We start from the raw sequence: 26083 nt of genomic DNA on the forward strand, positions 1-26083 counted from the left end.
ATTGGTTCAGTTCAGAATACGCTGTAGGAACTTTTGACTTCCTTGCAATTGCCTGACGCTGGATTTGACTCCACACCTTGGCCTGGATGAATAGCTAGCAATCCAGTTCTAAAATACAGCTAGCTAGCTTAGCTAACTAGTTAGCTCGCTAGCAATAACAGGTTATTGTTAGCCAAGGACCGCGTTATAATTTAGCTAGGTAGCATTAGCCTGCTAGCTAGTTAGCCAGACCTGTATAACGGCTTGGTTTAATAATAGTAGCACCGTGACTACTGAATTAATTGAACACTGTTGCTTTGGTAAGTGGCCAATTGAGAACTTTGTCAAGAACTGATTTGAGTCTGCATAATTCAGATTGGTTGACAGAATTCAGTCAACCAATCTAGAATTCAATCTCAGTTTCATCATTCAATGGCTGAACCACAACCAAAGGCAATTTGCCCAGCAGTCCTCCAATAGAGACAATGGAAGGAAACTGTCATTTCAAACGCTCCCACAGCAAGTGCGCTGAGAATCCCTACATTGTAATGTCAACATTGCATTCTGGCTTGACACTTTGAAGCATTCTGATTATGAGAAGGACAATTTATGGGTGTAGTTTTGTGCCAAGTCTGTTTTACATTTCCCCCATTCTGGTTAAGGTTGAGATTGGGGCATGGGGAGCTGATCTTAGATGTCTATCTACTAGTGGAAACTTACCGGCAGAGAGTTTTGGAGGATTTTTTTTCTTGTCATGTCATTCTGCTGTACTCAAGTTGCAACGAACATGTGAGATGGATGGGTGCTGGGACTCAGGGCACCGCTGCAGAAAGAGAAGATGCAGCTGAGGTGTATTAATAGTAGAGCTGTGTGTGTGTGTGTGTGTGTGTGGTCTGAATAAGTATCTGGATCAGTAGACCCTTGGGGAGAAGAGAGTAGGTCTGTGCACTAGTGTTGTCACAATACCAGTATCACGATACCAGGAAGTTTTTATTTATATATTTTTTTATTAGTCATTTAGCAGACGCTCTTATCCAGAGCGACTTACAGTAGTGAATGCATACATTTCATACATTTTTTTCTCCTCCGTACTGGTCCCCCGTGGGAATCGAACCCACAACCCTGGTGTTGCAAACACCATGCTCTACCAACTGAGCTACACGGACCAAGTAAGGAAGCAAATGAAACAAAACATGAAGCGGACTACATGTCCCTGTAGCTCAGTTGGTAGAGCATGGTGTTTGCAACGCCAGGGTTGTGGGTTCGGTTCCCACGGGGGGCCAGCACAGGAAAAAAAAAAAAAAATGTATGAAATGTATGCATTCACTACTGTAAGTCGCTCTGGATAAGAGCGTCTGCTAAATGACTAAAATGTAAAATGTCTTGAGGAAAACAGTCCTAATGTTGGAAAAAAACTATCTTATGTTGTCACCCAGAGCCACGTGTTTATTTTTCAAGCTATAGCACATAATCTTTAACACAAGTACGTTTTAGGACGAAAGTTTAGTCTGCTTTGTGTTTTCCTTTTTGCCAAGGAAAATCTGGTATCGTAGTATCACGATACTGGCAATGTGACGACATTACTGTGTACGCGCACACACACACACACACACACACACACACACACACACACACACACACACACACACTCTTTAGAAGTAATAACTAGTTATTACAGGCTATTGTGAAATGGTAGAACCTGCTGTAGCCAACTAGTTAGCCAGGTGCTTTTCCTCGTTATGACCAAAACATGTCGATGACATTCTATTTTTAGCTGATATGGGAATGAATACACAAGCAGCATATCGAACTGGGATAATGTTTGAGGTTTCACCAGCAAGTAGAATAATATTTGCCAGGGCATATTTTTTAATTTTTTATAAATCTTATTATTTCACATGGCGATGTGGGAAGCTAGAAGGCTAGCTAGCTTGCTATGTTTTTAGCCAGGCTAAGCAAGCTAGCCAGGCTGCCAGCTAGCTACTACTAGCAAGGGAAGGCGACTCTTTCTTGGTTTCAGAAAATAAAAATAAAACCAGATAGTATCGCACCCTTGTGAGTAGGAATGGGACCGGAGAGGATGTCATGTTACCAAAAGGTGTCAGCTACACCAATAATCCTGGTGGAGGGATAAGGGGAGAATAGGGTAGTGTAGGGGAGAATAGGGGAGGGGATAAAGTGAGGGGAGAAGAGTAGGGGAGAAGCGGAGGGGAGAAGGGCAGCTGTGGGAGACTGATAAGCAGAGTCAGAGGCCTCGTCACACTGGCCCATCACACCCACTGACATGATGATTCAATCCAGCCCCGTGTGTGTGTGTGTGTGTGTGTGTGTGTGTGTGGACATTTTATTTTTGTGTGTGAGAGAAACCGTGCATGTGCCTGCATGTATTTTTCTCTTATTTCTGTGCGTGGGCAGAGCAAGAGCACAGGTGAAGACTGTCCATCTGCTTCTAACACGGAAAGAGGGAAAGAGCGAGGGGGGGAGAGAGGTAGAGGAAAAGAGGAGGGAGTGAGTTGGCACTGTTTCCTCTCCCTGATGAAATTGTGCTGGAATTTAGTTTCCTAAAAACAAACAGCAGGAAACCGCAAAACCCACCTCCCTCCTATCTCCTCTCTTCCCTCCCTCCCTGTCTCCCCCTAGTCTCGACAGCTCCGGAGTGTGACGTAACCACACAATTACACCAGGGATCACACTGCCGCCGTGGGAGAGTGCTGCTCTCTGCTCCACAAATAACCTGTATATATCAATCTGTCTGTCTGCCATAGTGTTTCCAAAACCCAGTCCTTGTGTCATACATGACAATGTAGGTCTAACACAATGACTAAGACAAAGATGGTTGTTGGGTCATTCAAGGAACGATGTAGTATTGCTAAATTAACCCAACGAGACCCCTGGCATGTATTCATTAGTGCACCCCGTAGGAAACCCCAAGTAAAACGTTTCGCAATGGAGAAAAAGAAAACATTTCTTATACATTTCTTATTGGACAAGTTACAGTAAGGTTAGTCATTCCCCCTTTCATTCATTTTACCTACTAATGAATACACCCTTGGATTCATGTTTCTGTTCAGTTTGAGGTCCTACTGCCCCCAGTGGACGTTCACCATAACTACCCTGTTAGATCATGGGAAGTCCTTTTACTGGACATAACTTGCTCATGTCCTCGCTTGCTCTTGGCACTGAATGTTGCCGATTAGAAATAGAATGAATAGAGCTGACACAAGTCCCTATTATATCTGACACACAATACATTTCTATCTGATCTGTTCTGTAACGCTGCATCCTATTGAACAGGCCCCTTCCCTGCCATTTTGTACAGACAAAACAACAGTCATTAGAACGTGGACTCAGAGGTCCACTGTTCCACCCAGTTGAAGTTCATTACTCATCTAAAGCATTTGACTTACTGAACGATGGTGCTCAAAATGTCACAATTGGACTAGCAGAATGACTTGCAATGTCTCCATAGTTGGGCTTAAACTCTTGGACATAAATTACTATTGTATAAATAAAATGATGTGTTCCACTTACCACGAAATATATAAGTCCTCTAAGTGATAACAAATCTAGATTTTAGATGTTAAAGTTGGGACTTTGACTTTTACTGCGACAGTTAGCAGATTTGGGCTGTGGTGGCCCTAGGTGAAGTGTAGTTGTCATTGCAGTAGTAACACTTCAGGTAAAGTAGAGTCTCTTGCCTCTTGCAGTAAAATATCTCTGTTCAGTAGGACACCAGAGTAGACTGCTCTCTCTGTCTCTCTCCCTGGGGACAGCAGATCTTTGTTTAGGCACACCGAGGTGACCTCTCACCTGCAGACTTCATTTGCTGAAGGCTACTGACATACCACCAACATTGCTGCCAAGACAAGGAAGTGTTGTGTTTCTGTTGGGGATAGATACAGACTGATACTATCGGTCCCCCACCTTGTTTTGCGCTCTCTCACTGTTTTTCTCATTCATTCTCTCTCTTTCTCTTTCTCTCTCTCTCTCTCCTGCCAATGAGCATGAGGCGGGAAAAGGAGAGCAGCTTCGCTCTGTCTACCGCTCTTTCTCTCTCTCATTCTCCCTTTTGTTCTCTCTCTCTCCCTCTCTCACCTCTCCTGGTCTGTGTGTGTGCTCAGTCGTTCCATGCCGCGCAGCGCTATTTAGTCATGAGGCTTGGGAACCCATGGAGTGCTGGTGTGCTAGGGGGTAGTGACTACCTCAGAGATGCATTAGAGACAGCACCAGAGAGATTTGCCAAAACCCTTCGGACCTACACATAAGGGACAGTGGAGATACAGGATAGAGAGAGAGTGGACTACCGGTACCCACCACAGCCTGAGGAGAAACGCATTGAAGACGGAAGCGATACAGTTGGAGATCCGCTGAGGAGAGACTGGGGGTCTTTGGCGATCCGCTGTAGAGAGACAGGGTAGAGACTGGGGGACTTTGGCGATCCGCTGTAGAGAGACAGGGTAGAGACTGGGGGACTTTGGCAATTCCTTTCAGAGACCGTGGGGATATTGCTTGCGCTGAGATACGCGTTGAAGAGATTTGGAGATACAAGCTGAAGACCTCAGACATAATCAGCTTGTTGGGGAGACCAGTTGGAGACACTGCATGGGGATGTTAATTAGAGACTCGGACTATACAGAATATTTGGGTTAGACGCTTGGATATAAAGGCGTCACCCCAGTGATGTCAGGTGGGGTCAGACACACCCCTGTCCTTCCCTGCTAAAAAGTGTTGTGGGTCTGAGGAAGGGGCTAGGATTTTGGGGTGTCTGGATGACAGCACAATTGTGTTAACCACACCAGTGCTTTCCTCTCGCTCCAGCTTATCTACTCCGTCTCTGTCGCTCCCCTTGTGTCTGTCTCTCCCTCTGTCTTTTTAGCTCTCCTTTTCTCTCTTTTTTTCTCTTCCTCCCCCATGGGAAAGTTAATAAAGAGAATGAAAGCAGAAGCACCGTTTTAAGGTAAATCCACCACGATTAGTCTGACTGTAGGACTGCTGCAGCTATAGAACCTGAAGCAACAGCCAGTAAGCTTAGAAACTGAGTGGATTACGAGACGCATCATGTGGACCCAGTCAGGATACTGCCATCACTTCCCCGGACATCCCTTCTACCATGCGTCCTCCTGCAGGTGTGTACTACTACTGTGCCTTCAATAAGTATTCACACCCCTTGACTTTTTCCACATTTTGTTCTTACAAGTTGCGATTTAAAATGGATTTAATTTTTAGAAATTGTCAATGAGCTACACAAAATACTCTGTCAAAGTGGAAGAAAAATTCTAACATTTGTTAAAAATGTATGAACAATAAAATACAAATATATCTTGATTAGGTAAGTATTCAACCCCCTGAGTCAATACATGTTAGAATTACCTTTGGCAGCGATTACAGCTGTAAGTCTCCGAGAGCTTTGCACACCTGGATTGTACAATATTTGCACATTATTCTTAAAAATTATTCAAGCTCTGTCAAGTTGTTTGTTGATCATTGCTAGATAGCCATTTTCAAGTCTTGCCATAGATTTTCAAGGTGGTTTAAGTCAAAACTGTAACTAGGCCACTCAGGAACATTCAATATCGTCTTGGTAAGCAATGTATTTGGCCTTGTGTTTTAGGTTATTGTCCTGCTGAATGGTGAATTTGTCTCCCAGTGTCTGTTGAAAAGCAGACTGAACAAGGTTTCCCTCTAGGATTTAGCCTGAGCTTAGCTCTATTCAGTTTATTTTCATCCCACAAAACTCCTTAGTCCTTGCCGATGACGAACATACCCATAACATGATGCAGCCACCACCATGTTTGAAAATATGAATAGTGGTACTCGGTGATGTATTATGTTGGATTTGCCCCAAACATAACACTTTGTATTCAGGACAAAAAGTTCTTTGCCACTTTCTTTGCAGTTTTGCTTTAGTGCCTTACTGCAAACAGGATGCATGTTTTGAAATATCTTTATTCTGTACAGGCTTCCTTTTTTTCACTCGTCATTTAGGTTAGCATTGTCGAGTAACTACAATGTTGTTGATCCATTCTATCACAGCCATTAAACTCTGTAACTGTTTTAAAGTCAACATTGGCCTTGTGATGAAATCCCTGAGCGGTTTCCTTCTTCTCCAGCAACTGAGTTAGGAAGGACGCCTGTATGTTTGTAGTGACTGGGTGTATTGATACACCATCCAAAGTGTAATTAATAACTTCACCATGCTCAAAGACATTTTATATTTCTGCTTTTTTTTTACCCATCTACCAATAGGTGCCCTTCTTTGCGAGGCATTGGAAAACCTCCCTGGTCTTTGTGGTTGAATCTGTGTTTGAAATTCACTGCTTGACATTACAGATAATTGTATGTGTGGGGTACAGAGAAGTTAGTCATTCAAAAATCATGTTAAACTATTATTGCACATATTGAGTCCATGCAACTTATTATGTTACTTGTTAAGCAAATGTTTACTCCTGAACTTATTTAGGCTCGCCGTAACAAAGGGGTTGAATACATATTGACTCAAGACATTTCAGCTTTTCATTTGTAATTAATTTGTCAAAATGTACATTATGGGGTATTGTGTGTAGGCCAGTGACACAACATCTAAATGTAACCCTTTTTAAATTCAGCCTGTAATGCAATTTTTTTGTGGAAAAAGTCACGGAACTGTCGCTGCTACATTATGGGATCTGACATGGTCGCCAAGCAATCTCAATGCAATTGTAGTTTACCAGAGTGGTTTAGCTTTTGCAGAGGTTTTCTGAATATGCTTTTTTCCCCCTAAGGGTTAAACACATTTGGAAGAAACAATGATGCTAGTACAACACTCTGGTTGAGATTGGGTGTATCCCTGCACATTGGGTTCCTGGCTAACTGAAGTTTAGGAGGTTTTGCGTATGTCGTGGAATAGAACCAAGGATGTATTCAGCTGCACATCTAAATGATCTAATCAAATGTATTTATATAGCCCTTCTTACATCAGCTGATATCTCAAAGTGCTGTACAGAAACCCAGCCTAAAACCCCAAACAGCAAGCAATGCAGGTGTAGAAGCACGGTGTCTAGGAAAAACTCCCTAGAAAGGCCAAAACCTAGGAAGAAACCTAGAAAGGAACCAGGCTATATGGGGTGGCCAGTCCTCTTCTGGCTGTACCGGGTGGAGATTATAACAGAACATGGCTAAGATGTTCAAATGTTCATAAATGACCAGCATGGTCAAATAATAATAATCAGTAGTTGTCGAGGTTGCAACAAGTCAGCACCTCAAGAGTAAACATCAGTTGGCTTTTCATAGCCGATCATTGAGAGCATCTCTACCGCTCCTGCTGTCTCTAGAGAGTTGAAAACAGCAGGTCTGGGACCGGTAGCACGTCCGGTGAACAGGTCAGGGTTCCACAGCAGCAGGCAGAACAGTTGAAACTGGAGCAGCAGCACGGCCAAGTGGACTGGGGACAGCAAGGAGTCATCATGCCAGTTAGTCCTGAGGCATGGTCCTAGGGCTCTGGTCCTCCGAGAGAGAGAAAGAGAGAGCATACTTAAATTCACACAGGACACCGGATAAGACAGGAGAAATACTCCAGATATAAGACTGACCCTAGCCCCCCGACACATAAACTACTGCAGCATAAATACTGGAGGCTGAGACAGGGGTCAGGAGACACTGATAAATTCTTCCATGCTCTAAAGTTGAGTGAAGTCCCCGGGGTTCCTTCCAACTCTTCCAGTCGGTTATTTGTTTTGAAGAGATGCGACTGAACGTTTCAGAACAAAACAGAACTCAACGTCATTTGAAGTAAACGGTTTCAGCATTTGGAGTAAACGGTTTCTGTTGCAAAACTTTTCACTCGACTTTAGAGCACTGAAGAATTTATCATTTAGATGTGCAGCTTGTGCCAAACACTGCAGACTTTTCAGATCGGAGTGGCAATGCGCGGAAGCATAGAATTCAAATGAACTACAACTTCCGTTTAAGAACCCAACAGCTTCTACGTCATGTTAAAGAGCATTTGGAGTAAATGGTTTCTGTTGTAAAACGTTTTCCAACAGAATCTGCATAATGAATACACCCAAGGTGAACAGGCTGGTTAGTTTGGTCAATGTCTCAATGCTGTGAAATTAGTTATTGAATGGCTGGAAGGACTGGTTTAGGAAGGGCTCAAATTACATGTTGACTCTGGGATGTCTTTAAAATAGTGGGCTGGGACAATTTGTAAGTGTTTATAGTAATGTGTTAATATTTGTAACACTTATGGCGGTTTATATTTGTCACCCACATTGATTTGGAATTCCCATGGAAATTCCATGATGTGTTAATGAATCCTGGTTGACGGTAGTGTTACAGAGGCTTGCTCTTTGGCTTAAGGCTGGTGGTTCAGAATGGCTAGTACTCTAAATTACATGTAATGCTTTCTCATAGCGTCACTGTTGCCTCCTCATTTTAGCACAGTTTCACTCCGCAGAGGATCTGAATAATTGCACAATCTCATTCCCAGGTTTGATGGAGAGATTGGGATCTTTTTTAGGTAATGAGAGCGTCTCCTCCTCGTATTAGTGAAATATTCTATTCTTCCAATAGAAGTATCAGTGAAAGAGGCTGAGATGTCGTCACTGGGGCTCCATCCCCCTCCAGCAGTAATGACATTATTACATTTATCACACTGTTGTAGATGTGCCCTGCTCTCCAATGAACACCATCAAAAGACCGACACAAACACACACACACATACACACAACCTCCCCTCAGAAGGTTGAAAATGCTTGGCATCGGCCCTCAAATCCTCACAAAGTTATACAGCAGAGAGCATCTTGACTGGCTGCATCACTGCTTGATCGCATGGCGCTACAGAGGGTGGTGCGGACAGCCTAGTACATCACTGGGGCCAAGCTCCCTGCCATCCAGGACCTCTGTCATGCGGTGTGAATGGAAGGCCCAGACAATTGTTAGACTCCAGCCACCCAAGCCATAGAATGTTCTCCCTGCTTCCACACGGCAAGCGGTACCAGTGGATCGGGTCTCGACAGTGCGACCATTTTGCTTGCATATGTGCCTAAATATTTTGCGGTGCGACCTGGAATTTGAATTTAGAAGCACCAGTGTGCCTAGAAAAATTAAGGATTATAACTTTATTACCTTAAATATTTTTAATTGTGCTCCTAAATGTCTTTGTGTGACTACATTTTTCAACTTAGGCTCACAATGGCTAACAAAATGGCTAGCTAACTAAATAGCTAATAAAATGGCTACACGGACTATCTGAGTTGACCTTTGTATTTGATTTTAGATTTTGCACACTCACAGGACTCTACACGCTCACACACACACTTAATTTGCTGACACACACAAAATGCATACACATTTATACTGAATCTATACACGCGCACACACACACACACACACACTCAAATGCAATAATCATATACTGCTGCTACGACTCCATTTATCATATATCCTGATGCCTAGTCACCTTACTCCTATACAGTTGAAGTCGGAAGTTTACATACACTTAGGTTGGAGTCATTAACCTCTATGGGCTAGGTGGGACGCTTGCGTGGGACGCTTGCGTGGGACGCTTGCGTCCCACCTACTCAACAGCCAGTGTAATCCCGTGGCGCGATATTCAAATACCTCAAAAATGCAAAAACTTCAATTTTTCAAACATATGACTATTTTACACCATTTTAAAGACAAGACTCTCGTTGATCTAACCACATTGTCCGATTTCAAAAAGGCTTTACAACGAAAGCAAAACATTAGATTATGTCAGCAGAGTACCCAGCCAGAAATAATCAGACACCCATTTTTCAAGCTAGCATATAATGTCACATAAACCCAAACCACAGCTAAATGCAGCACTAACCTTTGATGATCTTCATCAGATGACAACCCTAGGACATTATGTTATACAATACATGCATGTTTTGTTCAATCAAGTTCATATTTATATCAAAAACCAGCTTTTTACATTAGCATGTGACTAGCATGTGACTAGCATTCCCACCGAACACTGCCGGTGAATTTACTAAATTACTCACGATAAACGTTCACAAAAAACATAACAATTATTTTAAGAATTATAGATACAGAACTCCTCTATGCACTCGCTATGTCCGATTTTAAAATAGCTTTTCGGTGAAAGCACATTTTGCAATATTCTCAGTAGATAGCCCGGCATCACAGGGCTAGCTATTTAGACACCCAGCAAGTTTAGCACTCACCAAAGTCAGATTTACTATAAGAAAAATGTTATTACCTTTGCTGTTCTTCGTCAGAATGCACTCCCAGGACTTCTACTTCAATAACAAATGTTGGTTTGGTCCCAAATAATCCATTGTTATATCCAAACAGCGGCGTTTTGTTCGTGCGTTCTAGACACTATCCGAAAGGGTAAATAAGGGTGACGAGCATGGCGCATTTCGTGACAAAAAAAATCGAAATATTCCATTACCGTACTTCGAAGCATGTCAACCGCTGTTTAAAATCAATTTTTATGCCATTTTTCTCGTAAAAAAGCGATAATATTCCGACCGGGAAATAGTTTTTATTACAAAGAGAGTGAAAGTAAAAGCATGCTATCCCCTCATGCACGAGCCTCAGTCTAATGGCCCTCTGATAGAGCACTTGCCAAACGCGCTAATGTGTTTTAGTCTGGGGATGGAATTACATCGTTCAGCTTTTTCCCGCCTTCTGAGAGCCCATGGGAGCTGTAGGAAGTGTCACGTCATGCCAGAGATCCCCTGTATTTGTTAGAGATGATCAAGGAGGGCAAGAAATGGTCAGACAGGCCACTTCCTGTAAGGAATCTTCTCAGGTTTTGGCCTGCCAAATGAGTTCTGTTATACTCAGACACCATTCAAACAGTTTTAGAAACTTTAGGGTGTTTTCTATCCAAAGCCAATAATTATATGCATATTCTAGTTACTGGGCAGGAGTAGTAACCAGATTAAATCGGGTACGTTTTTTATTCGGCCGTGCAAATACTGCCCCCTAGCCCCAACAGGTTAAGACTCGTTTTTCAACCACTCCACAAATTTCTTGTTAAACTATAGTTTTGGCAAGTCGGTTAGGACATCTACTTTGTGCATGACACAAGTCATTTTCCCAACAATAGTTTACAGACAGATTATTTCACTTATAATTCACTGTATCTAAATTCCAGTGGGTCAGAAGTTTACATACACTAAGTTAACTGTGCCTTTAAACAGCTTGGAAAATTCCAGAAAATTATGACATGGCTTTAGAAGCTTCTGATAGGCTAATTGACATTGTTTGAGTGAATTGGAGGTGTACCTGTGGATGTATTTCAAGGCCTACCTTCAAACTCAGTGCCTCTCTGCTTGACATCATGGGAAAAGCAAAGAAATCAGCCAAGACCTCAGAAAAAAATTGTAGACCTCCACAAGTCTGATTCATCCTTGGGAGCAATTTCCAAACACCTGAAGGTACCACGTTCATCTGAACAAACAATAGTACGCAAGTATAAACACCATGGGACCATGCAGACGTCATACCGCTCAGGAGATGAATGTACTTTGGTGCGAAAAGTGCAAATCAATCCCAGAACAATAGCAAAGGACCTTGTGAAGATGCTGGAGGAAACCGGTACAAAAGTATCTATATCCACAGTAAAACGAGTCCTATATCGTCAAAGCCTGAAAGGCCGCTCAGCATGGAAGAAGCCACTGCTCCAAAACCACCTTAAAAAAGCCAAACTACGGTTTGCAACTTCACATGGGGACAAAGATCATATTTTTGGAGAAATGTCCTCTGGTCTGATGAAACAAAAATAGACCTGTTTGGCCATAATGACCATCGTTATATTTGGAGGAAAAATGGGGAGGCTTGCAAGCCGAAGAACACCATCCCAACCGTGAAGCACAGGGGTGGCAGCATCATGTTGTGGGGGTGCTTTGCTGCAGGAGTGACTGGTGCACTTCACAAAATAGATGGAATCATGAGGGTGGAAGATTTTGTGGATATATTGAAGCAACATCTCAAGACATCAGTCAGGAAGTTAAAGCTTGGTCGCAAATGGGTCTTCCAAATGGACAATGACCCCAAGCATACTTCCAAAGTTGTGGCAAAATGGCTTAAGGACAAAAAGTCAAGTTATTGGAGTGGCCATCACAAAGCCCTGACCTCAAACCTATAGGAAATTTGTGGGCAGAACTGAAAAAGCGTGTGCGAGCAAGGAGGCCTACAAACCTGACTCTGTTACACCAGCTCTGTCAGGAGGAATGGGCCAAATTTCACCCAACTTATTGTGGGATTCTTGTGGAAGGCTACCCGAAACGTTTGACCCAAGTTAAGCAATTTAAAGGCAATGCTACCAAATACTAATTGAGTGTATGTAAACTTCTGATCCACTGGGAATGTGATGAAAGAAATAAAAGCTGAAATAAATCATTCTCTCTAATATTATTCTGACATTTCACATTCTTAAAATAAAGTGGTGATCCTAACGGACCTAAGACAGTGAATGTTTACTAGGAATTAAATGTCAGGAATTGTGAAAACTGAGTAAATGTTTTTGACTAAGGTGTATGTAAACTTCTGACTTCAACTCTACATGTCTACCTCCATCACTCCAGTATCCCTGTCACCTTACTCCTATACAGTGCCTTGCAAAAGTATTCATCCCCCTTGGCATTTTTCCTATTTTGTTGCATTACAACCTGTAATTGAAATACATTTTTATTTGGATTTCATGTAATGGTCATACACAAAATAGTCCAAATTGGTGAAGTGAAATGAAAAAAATGACTTTTATTTTTTTATATATAAAAATACAAACGGGTGCGTTCATATGTATTCACTCCCTTTGCTATGAAGCCCTAAATAAGATCTGATGCAACCAATTACCTTCAGAAGTCACATAATTAGTTAGATTGCACACAGGTGGACTTTATTTAAGTGTCACATGATCTGTCACATGATCTCAGTGTATATATACACCTGTTCTGAAAGGCCCCAGAGTCTGCAACACCACTTAGCAAGGGGCACCACCAAGCAAGCGGCACCATGAAGACCAAGGAGCTCTCCAAACAGGTCAGGGACAAAGTTGTGGAGAAGTACATATCAGGGTTAGGTTATTAAAAAAAAATATCCGAATCTTTGAACATCTCACGGAGCACCATTAAATCCATTATTAAAAAATGTAAAGAATATTGCACCACAACAAACCTGCCAAGAGTGGGCTGCCCACCAATACTCACAGACCCATCAAGGAGGACATTAATCAGAGAGGCAACAAAGAGAGCAAAGATAATCCTGAAGGAGCTGCAAAGCTCCACAGCGGAGATTGGAGTATCTGTCCATAGGACCACTTTAAGCCGTACTCTCCACAGAGCTGGGCTTTACAGAAGAGTGGCCAGAAAAAAGCCATTGCTTAATAAAGGAAAAAATAAGCAAACACGTTTGGTGTTCGCCAAAAGGCATGTGGGGAGACTCCCCAAACATATGGAAGAAGGTACTCTGGTCAGATGAGACTAAAATTTAGCTTTTTGGCCATCAATGAAAACGCTATGTCTGGCACAAACCCAACACCTCACATCACCCCGAGAACAACATCCCCACAGTGAAGCATGGGTGGCAGCATCATGCTGTGAGGATGTTTTTCCATTGGCAGGGACTGGGAAACTGGTTAGAATAGAAGGAATGATGGATGGCACTAAATACAGAGAAATTCTTGAGGGAAACCTGTTTCAGTCTTCCAGAGATTTGAGACTGGGACGGAGGTTCACCTTCCAGCAGGACAATGACCCTAAGCATACTGCTAAAGCAACACTCGAGTGGTTTAAGGGGAAACATTTAAATGTCTTGGAATGGCCTAGTCAAAGCCCAGACCTCAATCCAACTGAGAATCTGTGGTATGATTTAAAGATTGCTATACACCAGCGGAACCTATCCAACTTGAAGGAGCTGGAGCAGTTTTGCCTTGAAGCATGGGCAAAAATCCCAGTGGCTAGATGTGCCAAGCTTATAGAGACATACCCCAAGAGACTTGCAGCTGTAATTGCTGCAAAGGTGGCTCTACAAAGTATTGACTTTGGGGGTGTGAATAGTTATGCACACTCAATGCTTTATCTTGGCCAGGTCGCAGTTGTAAATTAGAACTTTTTTTGTCTTATTTCTTGTTTGTTTCACAATAAAACATATTTTGCATGTTCAGTGTTAGGCATGTTGTGTAAAGCACCCCTAAAAATACATTTAAATTCCAGGTTATAAAGCAACAAAATAGGAAAAATGCCAAGGGGTGGTGAATACTTTTGCAAGCCACTGTGTCTACCTCTATCAGTCCAGTATCCCTGCACATTGTAAATATGGTATTAAAACTGACTTACTTACTTACTACTTGTGTGCTTCTTATTTCTTCTAATTTTATTTGTGTTTTTGTTCTACCTTAAGTTATTTTTAGTACTACATTGATATTGATTACTGCATTGTTGGGATTTGAGTTTGCAAGAAAGGCATTTCACTGTACTTGTGCACGTGACATTGAAACTTGAAACACACACCTCTTCTGTCAGATGTCAATCTTTATTCTCTGTAGACATGAGAATTTCATATCACCACCGTTATATTTATGTAATAGCAGGGACTTTTATTTTAATACCTTACAATCGCAGCTGTTGTTCCCATATTTAATACAACTAGCTAATAACAGTATTTAATTGTATTTTAATTAATGCCACAGGCATTAATAATCTCAAATAATGTCTGGAAGTTTAAGGAGTTTTTGTCCTCCCAGATTCCGTCTGGCTCTGAGAGAAATGTAATGAGACAATTTGTGTTTCAATTCAATCTTCATTTGTGGGATTAGCCCTAAAACCTGCCCAGTAGCCGCTGTATCTTTAAGTGTAGTGGATATACTGTTTGTAGAACTTTATTGTCAGAGCTCAGACTACCAGGTCATTTCTGGGATGAATAGTACAGCACCATCCAACCACCTAGCTTTGTCAAGTAGTGTCCTATATAGGGAATAGGGTGCCATTTGGGACACAGCCTATGGTTACGATCCCATTGGTAGAAATCTGACTCACATCTTGAACACTATACTATAGATAATCTCATGGGGATATGCAGGCGGAAGAAATCTCTGGTTCACTTTTGTGTATTCAGTGAAAGTAATGTGAGCTGGGACCTGGCTGACTCGGGTTAATCATTTCCTCACCTGTCAATAAAGCGGACGGTGACACCGATAGACTCCACCCCTTCTCACTCTCTCTGTTTACATTCAAATGACAGAGTGTCACTCGCTGTTTGAGGAAAAGTCTCAGTTGTTTGGGCGGGTAATCCAGTCGCATGGAGACATGAGGTGAGTGTATCTTATGTACACATTTATCTGTATGTTGGTTGTGTGTTGAAAATCAAATCAAATTTATTGGTCACATACATGTGTTTAGCAGATGATATTGCTGGTGTAGCGAAATGCTTGTGCTTCTAGCTCTGACAGTGCAGTAATATCTAACAAGTAATATCTAACAGTTTCACAACATGTACCCAAAATACATGTAAATCTTAGTAAGGAATGGATTGAGAATATACATGCATATATGTCAGAGTGGCATTGGCCTAAGATACAGTGGCATAGTATAGAATTTAGTATTTGGTTTCAATGCTGGTGTGTGTTTGTTTTGTATTCTTTAGTTGTGTGTGTGTGTGTGTGTGTGTGTGTGTGTGTGTGTGTGTGTGTGTGCTCTGTCAGCAGCCCATGGTCTCAGCACTGTAAATGGATTGGGCTAGGTGTCACAGCACAGCAGGAATGTGGAGGGAGCAGATTGTCTGGGAGCCTCTGCTCATCCTTCTGACACACACACACACACACACACACACACACACACACACACACCTTAATAACAATGGCATATCCCTGACCTGCTAGCCAATATGATGCAAAACACGATTAACCAGAAAGCCAGGGGATCACCCTATCCATTCACTATCTCATGTCTAAACCACAAAGTCACTGTGATAGCCTGCTAATCTCGCCTCGTTGCTCCTCCTGAACTGTGATAGCCTGCTAATCTCGCCTCGTCGCTCCTCCTGAACTGTGATAGCCTGCTAATCTCGCCTCGTCGCTCCTCCTGAACTGTGATAGCCTGCTAATCTCGCCTCGTTGCTCCTCCTGAACTGTGATAGCCTGCTAATCTCGCCTCGTTGCTCCTCCTGAACTGTGATAGCCTGCTAATCTCGCCTCGTCGCTCCTCCTGAACTGTGATAGCCTGCTAATCTCGCCTCGTCGCTCCTCCTGAACTGTGATAGCCTGCTAATCTCGCCTCGTCGCTCCTCCTGAACTGTGATAGCCTGCTAATCTCGCCTCGTCGCTCCTCCTGAACTGTGATAGCCTGCTAATCTCGCCTCGTCGCTCCTCCTGAACTGTGATAGCCTGCTAATCTCGCCTCGTCGCTCCTCCTGAACTGTGATAGCCTGCTAATCTCACCTCGTCGCTCCTCCTGAACTGTGATAGCCTGCTAATCTCGCCTCGTCGCTCCTCCTGAACTGTGATAGCCTGCTAATCTCGCCTCGTCGCTCCTCCTGAACTGTGATAGCCTGCTAATCTCGCCTCGTCGCTTCTCCTGAACTGTGATAGCCTGCTAATCTCGCCTCGTCGCTCCTCCTGAACTGTGATAGCCTGCTAATCTCGCCTCGTCGCTCCTCCTGAACTGTGATAGCCTGCTAATCTCGCCTCGTCGCTCCTCCTGAACTGTGATAGCCTGCTAATCTCGCCTCGTCGCTCCTCCTGAACTGTGATAGCCTGCTAATCTCGCCTCGTTGCTCCTCCTGAACAGTGATAGCCTTAACTATTTTGACTTGACATGTTGCCATTGCCTGAATATCTTCCTGACTCTGACCGTTAGTTAGGAAAATGTATTTAAGTGTGACTCAATATTAAAATAATTGAAGATGTGTAATACAGATTTAAAAACCACGTTGTTCTCTCCTCTCCTCAATTTGCAGAGGAACAAGAAACTCTGAGACTCCCGAGTTCACAACACGTGGGAGGCCAAAAAAAAAGTCCCGAAAGCTGTTGTGACTGACTATGAATGTAATCTTTGGTACCAGACTTCAGTTTCATTACGTCTGTGCCAGGCTACATTGGGATTGAGAGGATCAGCGATGATCAGAGAGGATCTACTACATTAACCCAGCTGTGAACTCTTCTCTCCTCCCCCATCCCCTCTTTTCCTTCCCATCTCAGTCTGTTTGAAATGTTCCTCTTCCTTCGACTCAATGTTCTCTAGACATTATGTTCTTGGATGCCCACATCATCCCCAAGTTGCTGGATCTTCTTTCTCCGTATCTTCTCGCTTGGACTTTACTGCACCAGCAAGCCTGTTGAAGGAACAACGTTGGTATAAAAAGGACCGAAGTCCGTTGTTATCTGTTCCAGTAGCTACGAAAGGAGAGGATTTAAGATGCTAACCAACTGTGTGCAGAGTATGTGCTCCATGGTAGGTCTCAGCAGGTAGGAACTACTAGAGAATGGCCCATGTAGCTTTTCATAGTGGTTGTTTGAGTCAAATACCAGTTGCTGTGTTGTGAGGTGTGGCTAGTTGCACTGTCAGCGAGAGATTTGTTGTGAGCTTTCTCAAGGCTTCCAGGGCGGTAGGCAGCCTAGCAGTTAGAGCGTTGGGCCCATAACCGAAAGGTTGTTGGTTTGAATACCTGAGCCAACAAGGTGAAAAGCTTATGCCTGCCCGTACCATAACCCCACAACCACTACGAGCCAAACTGCAGTCAGGTCAAGACCAGGTGAGGACGACGAGCACACAGATGAGCTTCCCTGAGACGTTTTGTGCAGACCTTCTTTGGTTGTTCAAACTCAGTTTCATCAGCTGTCCGGGTGGCTGGTTTCAGACAATCCCGCAGGTGAAGAAGCCGGATGGGGAGGTTCTGGGCTGGCATGGTTACATGTGGTCTGCGGTTGTGAGGCCAGTTGGACGTACTACCAAATTCTCTAAAATGACGTTGGAGGCGGCTTATGGTAGAGAAATTAACATTACATTCTCTGGCAACAGCTCTGTTGGACATTCCTGCATTCAGCATGCCAATTGCACACTCCCTCAAAACGTGAGACATCTGTGGCATTTTGTTGTGTGACAACTGCAAATTTTAGAGTGACCTTACACCCCCAGCACAAGGTGCACCTGTGTAATAATGATCATGCTGTTTAATCAGCTTCTTGATATGCCACAATTGTCAGGTGGATGGATTATCTTGGCAAAGGAGGAATGCTCACCAACAAGGATATAACCAAATTTGTGCACAGAATTTGAGAGAAATATGATTTTTGTGCATATAGAACATTTCTGGGATCTTTTATTTCAACGCATGAAACATGGGACTAACACTTTGCATGTTGCGTTCATATTTTTGTTCAGTATATATAAAGTTGTTTTTGACAAATGAAAACGTGTTCCCTTCACAAGGTTGGCGTGATAACATGTTCAAATACTTAAGACATTGGCTCAACTACTGTAGGATGTGCCTTTTTTTAGATTTTTAGAACATTAATAACGAAGGAAGAATTGTTTACTTTTCAAATCCCAAACCGCGCCCTGGTCTGCTTGCGCGTTCCCGGAAATCAAGTCTCGCGATGGTGAGCTGAGTCATGAAAGTGTGTAGAAGACTTGTGTGTGTGGTCTTTTCACACCTGAGCAAGCTGTCAATCTATTGCATGTGGGATAGCAGCACACTCACTATGTCTAAAGCAGAAAGGGTTGCTTCCCTCTACGGAGTAATTCTGACCTGAGCTTTCCTGCGACTTTTGGAAGTTGCCTGGGTCTTTGAGGCAGTTCTGCAGGCATTGTATCTCTGTGTGTGTGTGTGTGTGTGTGTGTGTGTGTGTGTGTGTGTGTGTGTGTGTGTCTGTGTGTGTGTGTCTGTGTGTGAACACTTTTCAGTTCTGTGTAAGGGAATGCTGTAGGTCTCACATTACTTCAGACACTGTCCGTGGACCGCGTGGGCACCGCCTCTGTAATCTCAGCCTAATCTGTAACGGCTTTGTGTGCAATCAAAGAATCCACAATAGGATCTCTAAGAGGTGAAAGCCAACGCCACTCAAGCCAATCCCTCTACTGGGAAATAGACCGGGCACACTGGTATTTGTCAATAGGAGTGGGACAAACCAATGTGATCTGATGGGAGGGAGCGAGACCGCTTCAACATGACTGCATGCACGTGTGTGTGTGTGAGAGTTGTTGAATGCAACAGAAACACTGGCACCCAGGCTATGGTGCTGTTCGACACCGCCGTCCTAACTTGTTTTTCCAAACAAGATAGCCTAAACAAATCCCTTCAATGCTTCTTACACCAAACTCTCTCTATCCCAACCCAGCAGAGACCAGACAAACTCTCTCTATCCCAACCCAGCAGAGACGAGACAAACTCTCTCTATCCCAACCCAGTAGAGACGAGACAAACTCTCTCTATCCCAACCCAGCAGAGACGAGACAAACTCTCTCTATCCCAACCCAGTAGAGACGAGACAAACTCTCTCTATCCCAACCCAGTAGAGACCAGACAAACTCTCTCCATCCCAACCCAGTAGAGACGAGACAAACTCTCTCTATCCCAACCCAGTAGAGACGAGACAAACTCTCTCTATCCCAACCCAGCAGAGACGAGACAAACTCTCTCTATCCCAACCCAGTAGAGACCAGACAAACTCTCTCCATCCCAACCCAGTAGAGACGAGACAAACTCTCTCTATCCCAACCCAGCAGAGACAGTGAATCAGGAGTAGGCCGGAACAGCAACTAAACCAATTGTCCTCACGGCCTCTGTGGGTAGCCTGGACTCCAGTGCTCCCCCTCTTGCATTTTTGGGCATAATGCGTCTTTGTATGCACACATTCTGATACTCCATGGGTTGTGCTGCAATGACAACAGCTCGTCTCTGTTCACATATTCCACAGTCCGACTAGCGATTTGTCCTAATTACTTTTCTTTATTAATACAGATGAATTGGAGTTATGGAGCAAACCAGCAAAGTCATTACAGCGAAGCGATAAGCACACCCTGATCTGATTGGTTAAATTCAAAGATGGGGTGAACGCTGTTGTAATCTTATTCAAGATTAGCATGGATATTACTTTGATATTGCCTACATTAAAAGCCTGATCTGGTGATTTTGTATTGCAGTTAGAGTGGGAGGAGAAATGTTGCAGGGTAATGGTATATCAGATCGGTGGCAGGTAGCCTAGCGGTTAAGAGTGTTGGGCCAGTAGCCCGAAAGTTCGCTGGTTCCAATCCCTGAGCCGGCTAGGTGAAACATCTGTTGATGTGCCCTTGAGCAAGGCACTTATTGCTCCTGTAAGTTGTTCTGGATAAGAGCATCTGCTCAATGACTACAAGGTAGATCATGGTTTGATTATTAACAGGGTGACATTTACATGAAAAGAATAGCAAGATTGTGATTAATGGACACCTGGTGTGTGATTGGCTGCGCCGTTATCAGTCGCTCTCTTTGTGTGTGTGTGTGTGTGTGTGTGTGTGTGTGTGTGCATGTCCTTTTTGGAGATGAAGTCATAAGCTCAGTCGTGTTGCCAGGTGACGTGACCAGTGTTTGTGACCTGCGTAGATCTTAACAGGTAGATCTTAACAGGTAGATCACACACACATCTCCTTAGGAGACTGCTGTTTCTCATTATAAGCCAGGGGTAAGCAAGTATATAGATTCACCCGGGGGCCGATGTTTGTCTGGGTGAATGGTCAGGGGGCCGGAATATAAATATAGCAATTTGTATACTGCAAATTGACCACAACTAAGCCCAAAAAGAGATTGTATTGGAAAAGAACAATAATTTCATACCTTCATTACATTGACACACGTTCACGTCTCTTTTATTTGTTGTAATACTTCTGAACAGATTTCATAATTTAAACATATTTGTTGTTGAATTCCTGGTCATTTTACAGTATTTTTTTATATATATATTTTTTTAACTAAAAACATTGGGGAGCCTGGTTTTGGCCCGCAGCCCGCCTGTTGCTGACCCATAGTATAAGTCCAAGCTGTCTGTCTGTCTGTCTGTCTGTCTGTCTGTCTGTCTGTCTGTCTGTCTGTCTGTCTGTCTGTCTGTCTGTCTGTCTGTCTGTCTGTCTGTCTGTCTGTCTGTCTGTCTGTCTGTCTGTCTGTCTGTCTGTCTCCCCCCCAGTGCACATCCACTCCCTGCCACGGATCCCCACCTCTGCCACGTCCACAACCCTGACAATAGCTCAGTTTTAGTCTCACGGGGGCAGTTTGGGTCTCTCTCTTTCAGATGGTTTTATTTCTTTATCTCACTCACATGCGCACACACACACCCCTCCCTCCCTCTCTTTCTCTGCCTCCAGATTCTCTCTGCCTGTTATTGCTGAGTATAGCTCTCTTTTTAATAGCCAATGGCATATGGTGTGTTGTTCTTATCAAGGGGTGAGCAATATGGTACATGACCCTGCTGGACACGTGTAACACAATGCAGCATTTTATTTCCTACTTCTGTTTCCTCAGTCTCTAGTGGAGAGGTAGCTATAAATCTTGCTATACACTTTCACTCCAACTTGTACTGGCCTGGGACAGTCAATGTTCCACTAGGCCGTTCACGATAACAGATCCTAGGTCAGTCTAAGTGCTCTTCTGCTAGGCTGATCACTAATGCTTTTCCACTTGGCTCAGGGCAGTTCAATCTCCACTGGCTGGTCCTGGGTCAGTTTAGATGCCTTGCCACCTGACGTCTCCCCCAGCTTCACCTAAGGGTTCAACTAAGTAAGTTAGTTAAACAACCACTAAGGACTGAAAGGCTCTTTGTGTGTACGGATGAATGCAGTGATGTAAAGTACTACTAAAGTAGGTTTTTGGGGTATCTGTACTTTAATGTTTTTGTTTACTTTTACTTCACTACATTCCTAAAGAAAATAATGTACTTTTTACTCCATACATTTTCCCTGACACCCAAAAGTACTTACATTTTGAATGCTTAGAAGGACAATAAAATAGTCAAATTCTCACACATCCCTACTGCCTCTGATCTGGCGGACTCACTAAACAGAGAACATCCCTGGTCGTCCCTACTGCCTCTGATCTGGTGGACACACTAAACAGAGAACATCCCTGGTCATCCCTACTGCCTCTGATCTGGAGGACTCACTAAACAGAGAACATCCCTGGTCTTCCCTACTGCCTCTGATCTGGAGGACTCACTAAACAGAGAACATCCCTGGTCATCCCTACTGCTTCTGATCTGGCGGACTCACTAAACAGAGAACATCCCTGGTCGTCCCTACTGCCTCTGATCTGGAGGACTCACTAAACAGAGAACATCCCTGGTCATCCCTACTGCCTCTGATCTGGAGGACTCACTAAACAGAGAACATCCCTGGTCATCCCTACTGCCTCTGATCTGGAGGACTCACTAAACAGAGAACATCCCTGGTCATCCGTACTGCCTCTGATCTGGAGGACACACTAAACAGAGAACATCCCTGGTCGTCCCTACTGCCTCTGATCTGGAGGACTCACTAAACAGAGAACATCCCTGGTCATCCCTACTGCCTCTGATCTGGAGGACTCACTAAACAGAGAACATCCCTGGTCATCACTACTGCCTCTGATCTGGCGGACTCACTAAACAGAGAACATCCCTGGTCATCCCTACTGCCTCTGATCTGGAGGACTCACTAAACAGAGAACATCCCTGGTCATCACTACTGCCTCTGATCTGGCGGACTCACTAAACAGAGAACATCCCTGGTCATCTCTACTGCCTCTGATCTGGCGGACTCACTAAACAGAGCACATCCCTGGTCATCCCTACTGCCTCTGATCTGGCGGACTCACTAAACAGAGCACATCCCTGGTCATCCCTACTGCCTCTGATCTGGAGGACTCACTAAACAGAGAACATCCCTGGTCATCCCTACTGCCTCTGATCTGGAGGACTCACTAAACAGAGAACATCCCTGGTCTTCCCTACTGCCTCTGATCTGGAGGACTCACTAAACAGAGAACATCCCTGGTCATCCCTACTGCTTCTGATCTGGCGGACTCACTAAACAGAGAACATCCCTGGTCATCCCTACTGCCTCTGATCTGGAGGACACACTAAACAGAGAACATCCCTGGTCGTCCCTACTGCCTCTGATCTGGAGGACTCACTAAACAGAGAACATCCCTGGTCATCTCTACTGCCTCTGATCTGGCGAACTCACTAAACACATGCTTTGTTTGTAAATTATGTCTGAGTGTTGGAGTGTGCTCCTGGCAATCAGTAAATAAAAATAAATAAAAAATTGTGCGGTCTGGTTTGCTTAATATAAGGAATGTGAAAGGATTTATACTTTTAATTTTGATACTTAAGTATATTTTAAGGGTTTGGCTGGGGTAAGCCGTCATTGTAAATAAGAATTTGTTCTTAACTGTCTTGCCTAGTTAAATAACGGTTAAATAAAGTAAGTAAGTATCCTAACATTATAGCTATCCCAACTCGCACGTCAACACTGCCTGGCTGGGTGGCTGTGTGCACTGCCTGGCTGGGTGGCTGTGTGCACTGCCTGGCTGGGGAGCTGTGTGCACTGCCTGGCTGGGGAGCTGTGTGCACTGCCTGGCTGGGGAGCTGTGTGCACTGCCTGGCTGGGTGGCTGTGTGCACTGTGAATGAAGGGTTGAAAGATTTGTTTTTAGAAGCAATCCACACAGGCAAAAGTTGGTCTAACTACTAAAGTGAGACTTTATCCTTGTGTTTCTTGGATATTTACATTGTTTTGTTCACAAGTTAGGTTGTTTTTCAATGTTTGAGTTTGCTTCCACTGCTAGCGAAGGGAAGAGACGTTGTTGGCCATTAAAACCAATGGATGGGGATAGCGCTGACGTCATCCACATATTCCTTTGGAAAACTACCGGCATTAAGCCAGAACAATTTGAAGCGCACTATATTGCTGAATTGCACCAAAAAATAGCTACGGTTCATGGTGAAAGTGGACGTAACTACCAAAGGATCGTGGTCGACGTAGTCGTTTTCATCCTGTCTGAGAGATGCGTGCATAGTAGCCTGCCGGCCCGTGATTGGTCTGTGTCGGCACGTGGTCCTGTATGATGACAAATGTAGTAGTCAGAATGGATCACTGTTTTATGAAATATGATGATTTCAAGTTAACTTTAAAATAATTCACCGTGGGGATCGAACCTGTTCATAATAAACACATTTTAGAGGCCAAAATGTCCGTAAAAAAATAAACATGTTTGGCCATTCTGGTGATTTGTAATTTACATAGACATTCTAGGGCAGACAAGGGCTTTTGGCACCGCTAGGGCTTATGCACCACTAACACTTATGTGAGAATGCTATTCATTGACTACAGCTCAGCGTTCAACACCATAGTACCCTCAAAGCTCATCACTAAGCGAAGGATCCTGGGACTAAACACCTCCCTCTGCAACTGGATCCTGGACTTCCTGACGGGCTGTCCCCAGGTGGTGAGGATAGGTAGCAACAAATCTGCCACGCTGATCCTCAACACTGGAGCTCCTCAAGGGTGCGTGCTCAGTCCCCTCCTCTACTCCCTGTTCACCCACGACTGCATGGCCAGGCACGACTCCAACACCATCATTACGTTTGCTGACGACACAACAGTGGTAGGCCTGATCACCGACAACGACGAGAGAGCCTATAGGGAGGTGGTCAGAGACCTGGCCGGGTGGTTCCAGAATAACAACCTATCCCTCAACGTAATCAATACTAAGGAGATGATTGTGAACTACAGGAAAAGGAGGACCGAGCACGCCCCCATTCTCATTGATGGGGCTATAGTGGAGCGGGTTGAGAGCTTCAAGTTCCTTTGGTGTCCACATCAACAACAAACTATCATGGTCCAAACACACCAATACAGTCGTGAAGAGGGCACGACAAAGCCTATTCCCCCTCAGGAAACTGAAAAGATTTGGCATGGGTCCTGAGATCCTCAAAAGGTTCTACAGCTGCAACATCGAGAGCATCCTGACTGGTTGCATCACTGCCTGGTACGGCAATTGCTCGGCCTCTGACCGCAAGGCACTACAGAGGGTAGTGTGTACGGCCCAGTACATCACTGGGGCTAAGCTGCCTGCCATTCAGGACCTCTACACCAGGGCCACCCCAGTCATAGACTATTCTCTCTACTACCGCATGTCAAGCGGTACTGGAGTGCCAAGTCAAGGACAAAAAGGCTTCTCAACAGTTTTTACCCCGAAGCCATAAGACTCCTGAACAGGTAATCAAATGGCTACCTGGACTATTTGCATTGTGTGCCCCCCCAACACCTCTTTTTTTTCCTTTTTTTTTACACTGCTGCTACTCTCTGTTTATCTCATATGCAAAGTCACTTTAACTATACATTCATGTACATACTACCTCAATTGTCCCGACCAACCAGTGCTCCCGCACATTGGCTAACCGGGCTATCTGCATTGTGTCCCACCACCCACCAACCCCTCTTTTTACACTATTGCTACTCTCTGTTCATCATATATGCATAGTCACTTTAACCATATCTACATGTACATACTACCTCAATCAGCCTGACTAACCGGTGTCTGTATGTAGCCTCGCTACTTTTATAGCCTCGCTACTTTTATAGCCTCTCTTTTTACTGTTGTTTTATTTCTTTACCTACCTATTGTTCACCTAATACCTTTGTTGCACTGTTGGTTAGGGCCTGTAAGTAAGCATTTCACTGTAAGGTCTACACCTGTTGTATTCAGTGCACGTGACAAATAAACTTTGATTTGACAGAGTTTGTCACTTCGCTCCAGACCGGACACTGGCGGCCTCCGCTAGTCAGATTCTCACAGGCACACATGACTCGAGTGGTACACGTACACTCTAGGGCCCAACAGGGGACCTGAAGAGCTTATGAGAATGTGGAAGGGATGGTAAAGTTGTCAGTGATTTAACATGCTCTGTCTCTCCAGACTGAAACCCTGCTCTCCAGTCAGCGGGAGGCCGGGCCCAGCCGGTCGGCTGTTTATACCGTGTTTATACTGTGACTTAGACCTGTTTGGAGGAAGCAGAGTATATGTAGTAGTTAACACTTCTACCCCCTCTTTCACTAAAATGGCACTTTTCAATATCACTGCTCCCCAAGGCTCTTGTTTATTGTAATTGAAGACATCAA

General features: G+C 44.0%; 1 protein-coding gene across 5 annotated transcripts in view; it reads left to right on the forward strand.

Annotated features, from left to right (window-relative positions):
• LOC106584624 (pleckstrin homology domain-containing family A member 7) overlaps positions 1–26083 on the forward strand; it is a 188514-nt gene that overhangs the window by 41477 nt on the left and 120954 nt on the right. Inside the window, exon 1 of one of the 5 annotated variants that reach the window (XM_045706214.1) lies at positions 4081–5105. The exons of 3 other annotated variants lie outside the window; for them this stretch is intronic. In XM_045706214.1, coding sequence (XP_045562170.1) covers positions 5038–5105 — 68 coding nt within the window. In that variant the 5' untranslated portion in view covers positions 4081–5037. Of the gene's footprint in view, positions 1–4080; positions 5106–15176; positions 15269–26083 lie in introns of those variants that run through there. One more of the 5 variants, XM_045706213.1, reaches the window with a different exon arrangement.

Source organism: Salmo salar, chromosome ssa23 (genome assembly GCF_905237065.1).
Source record: "Salmo salar chromosome ssa23, Ssal_v3.1, whole genome shotgun sequence".
NCBI lineage: Eukaryota > Metazoa > Chordata > Actinopteri > Salmoniformes > Salmonidae > Salmo > Salmo salar.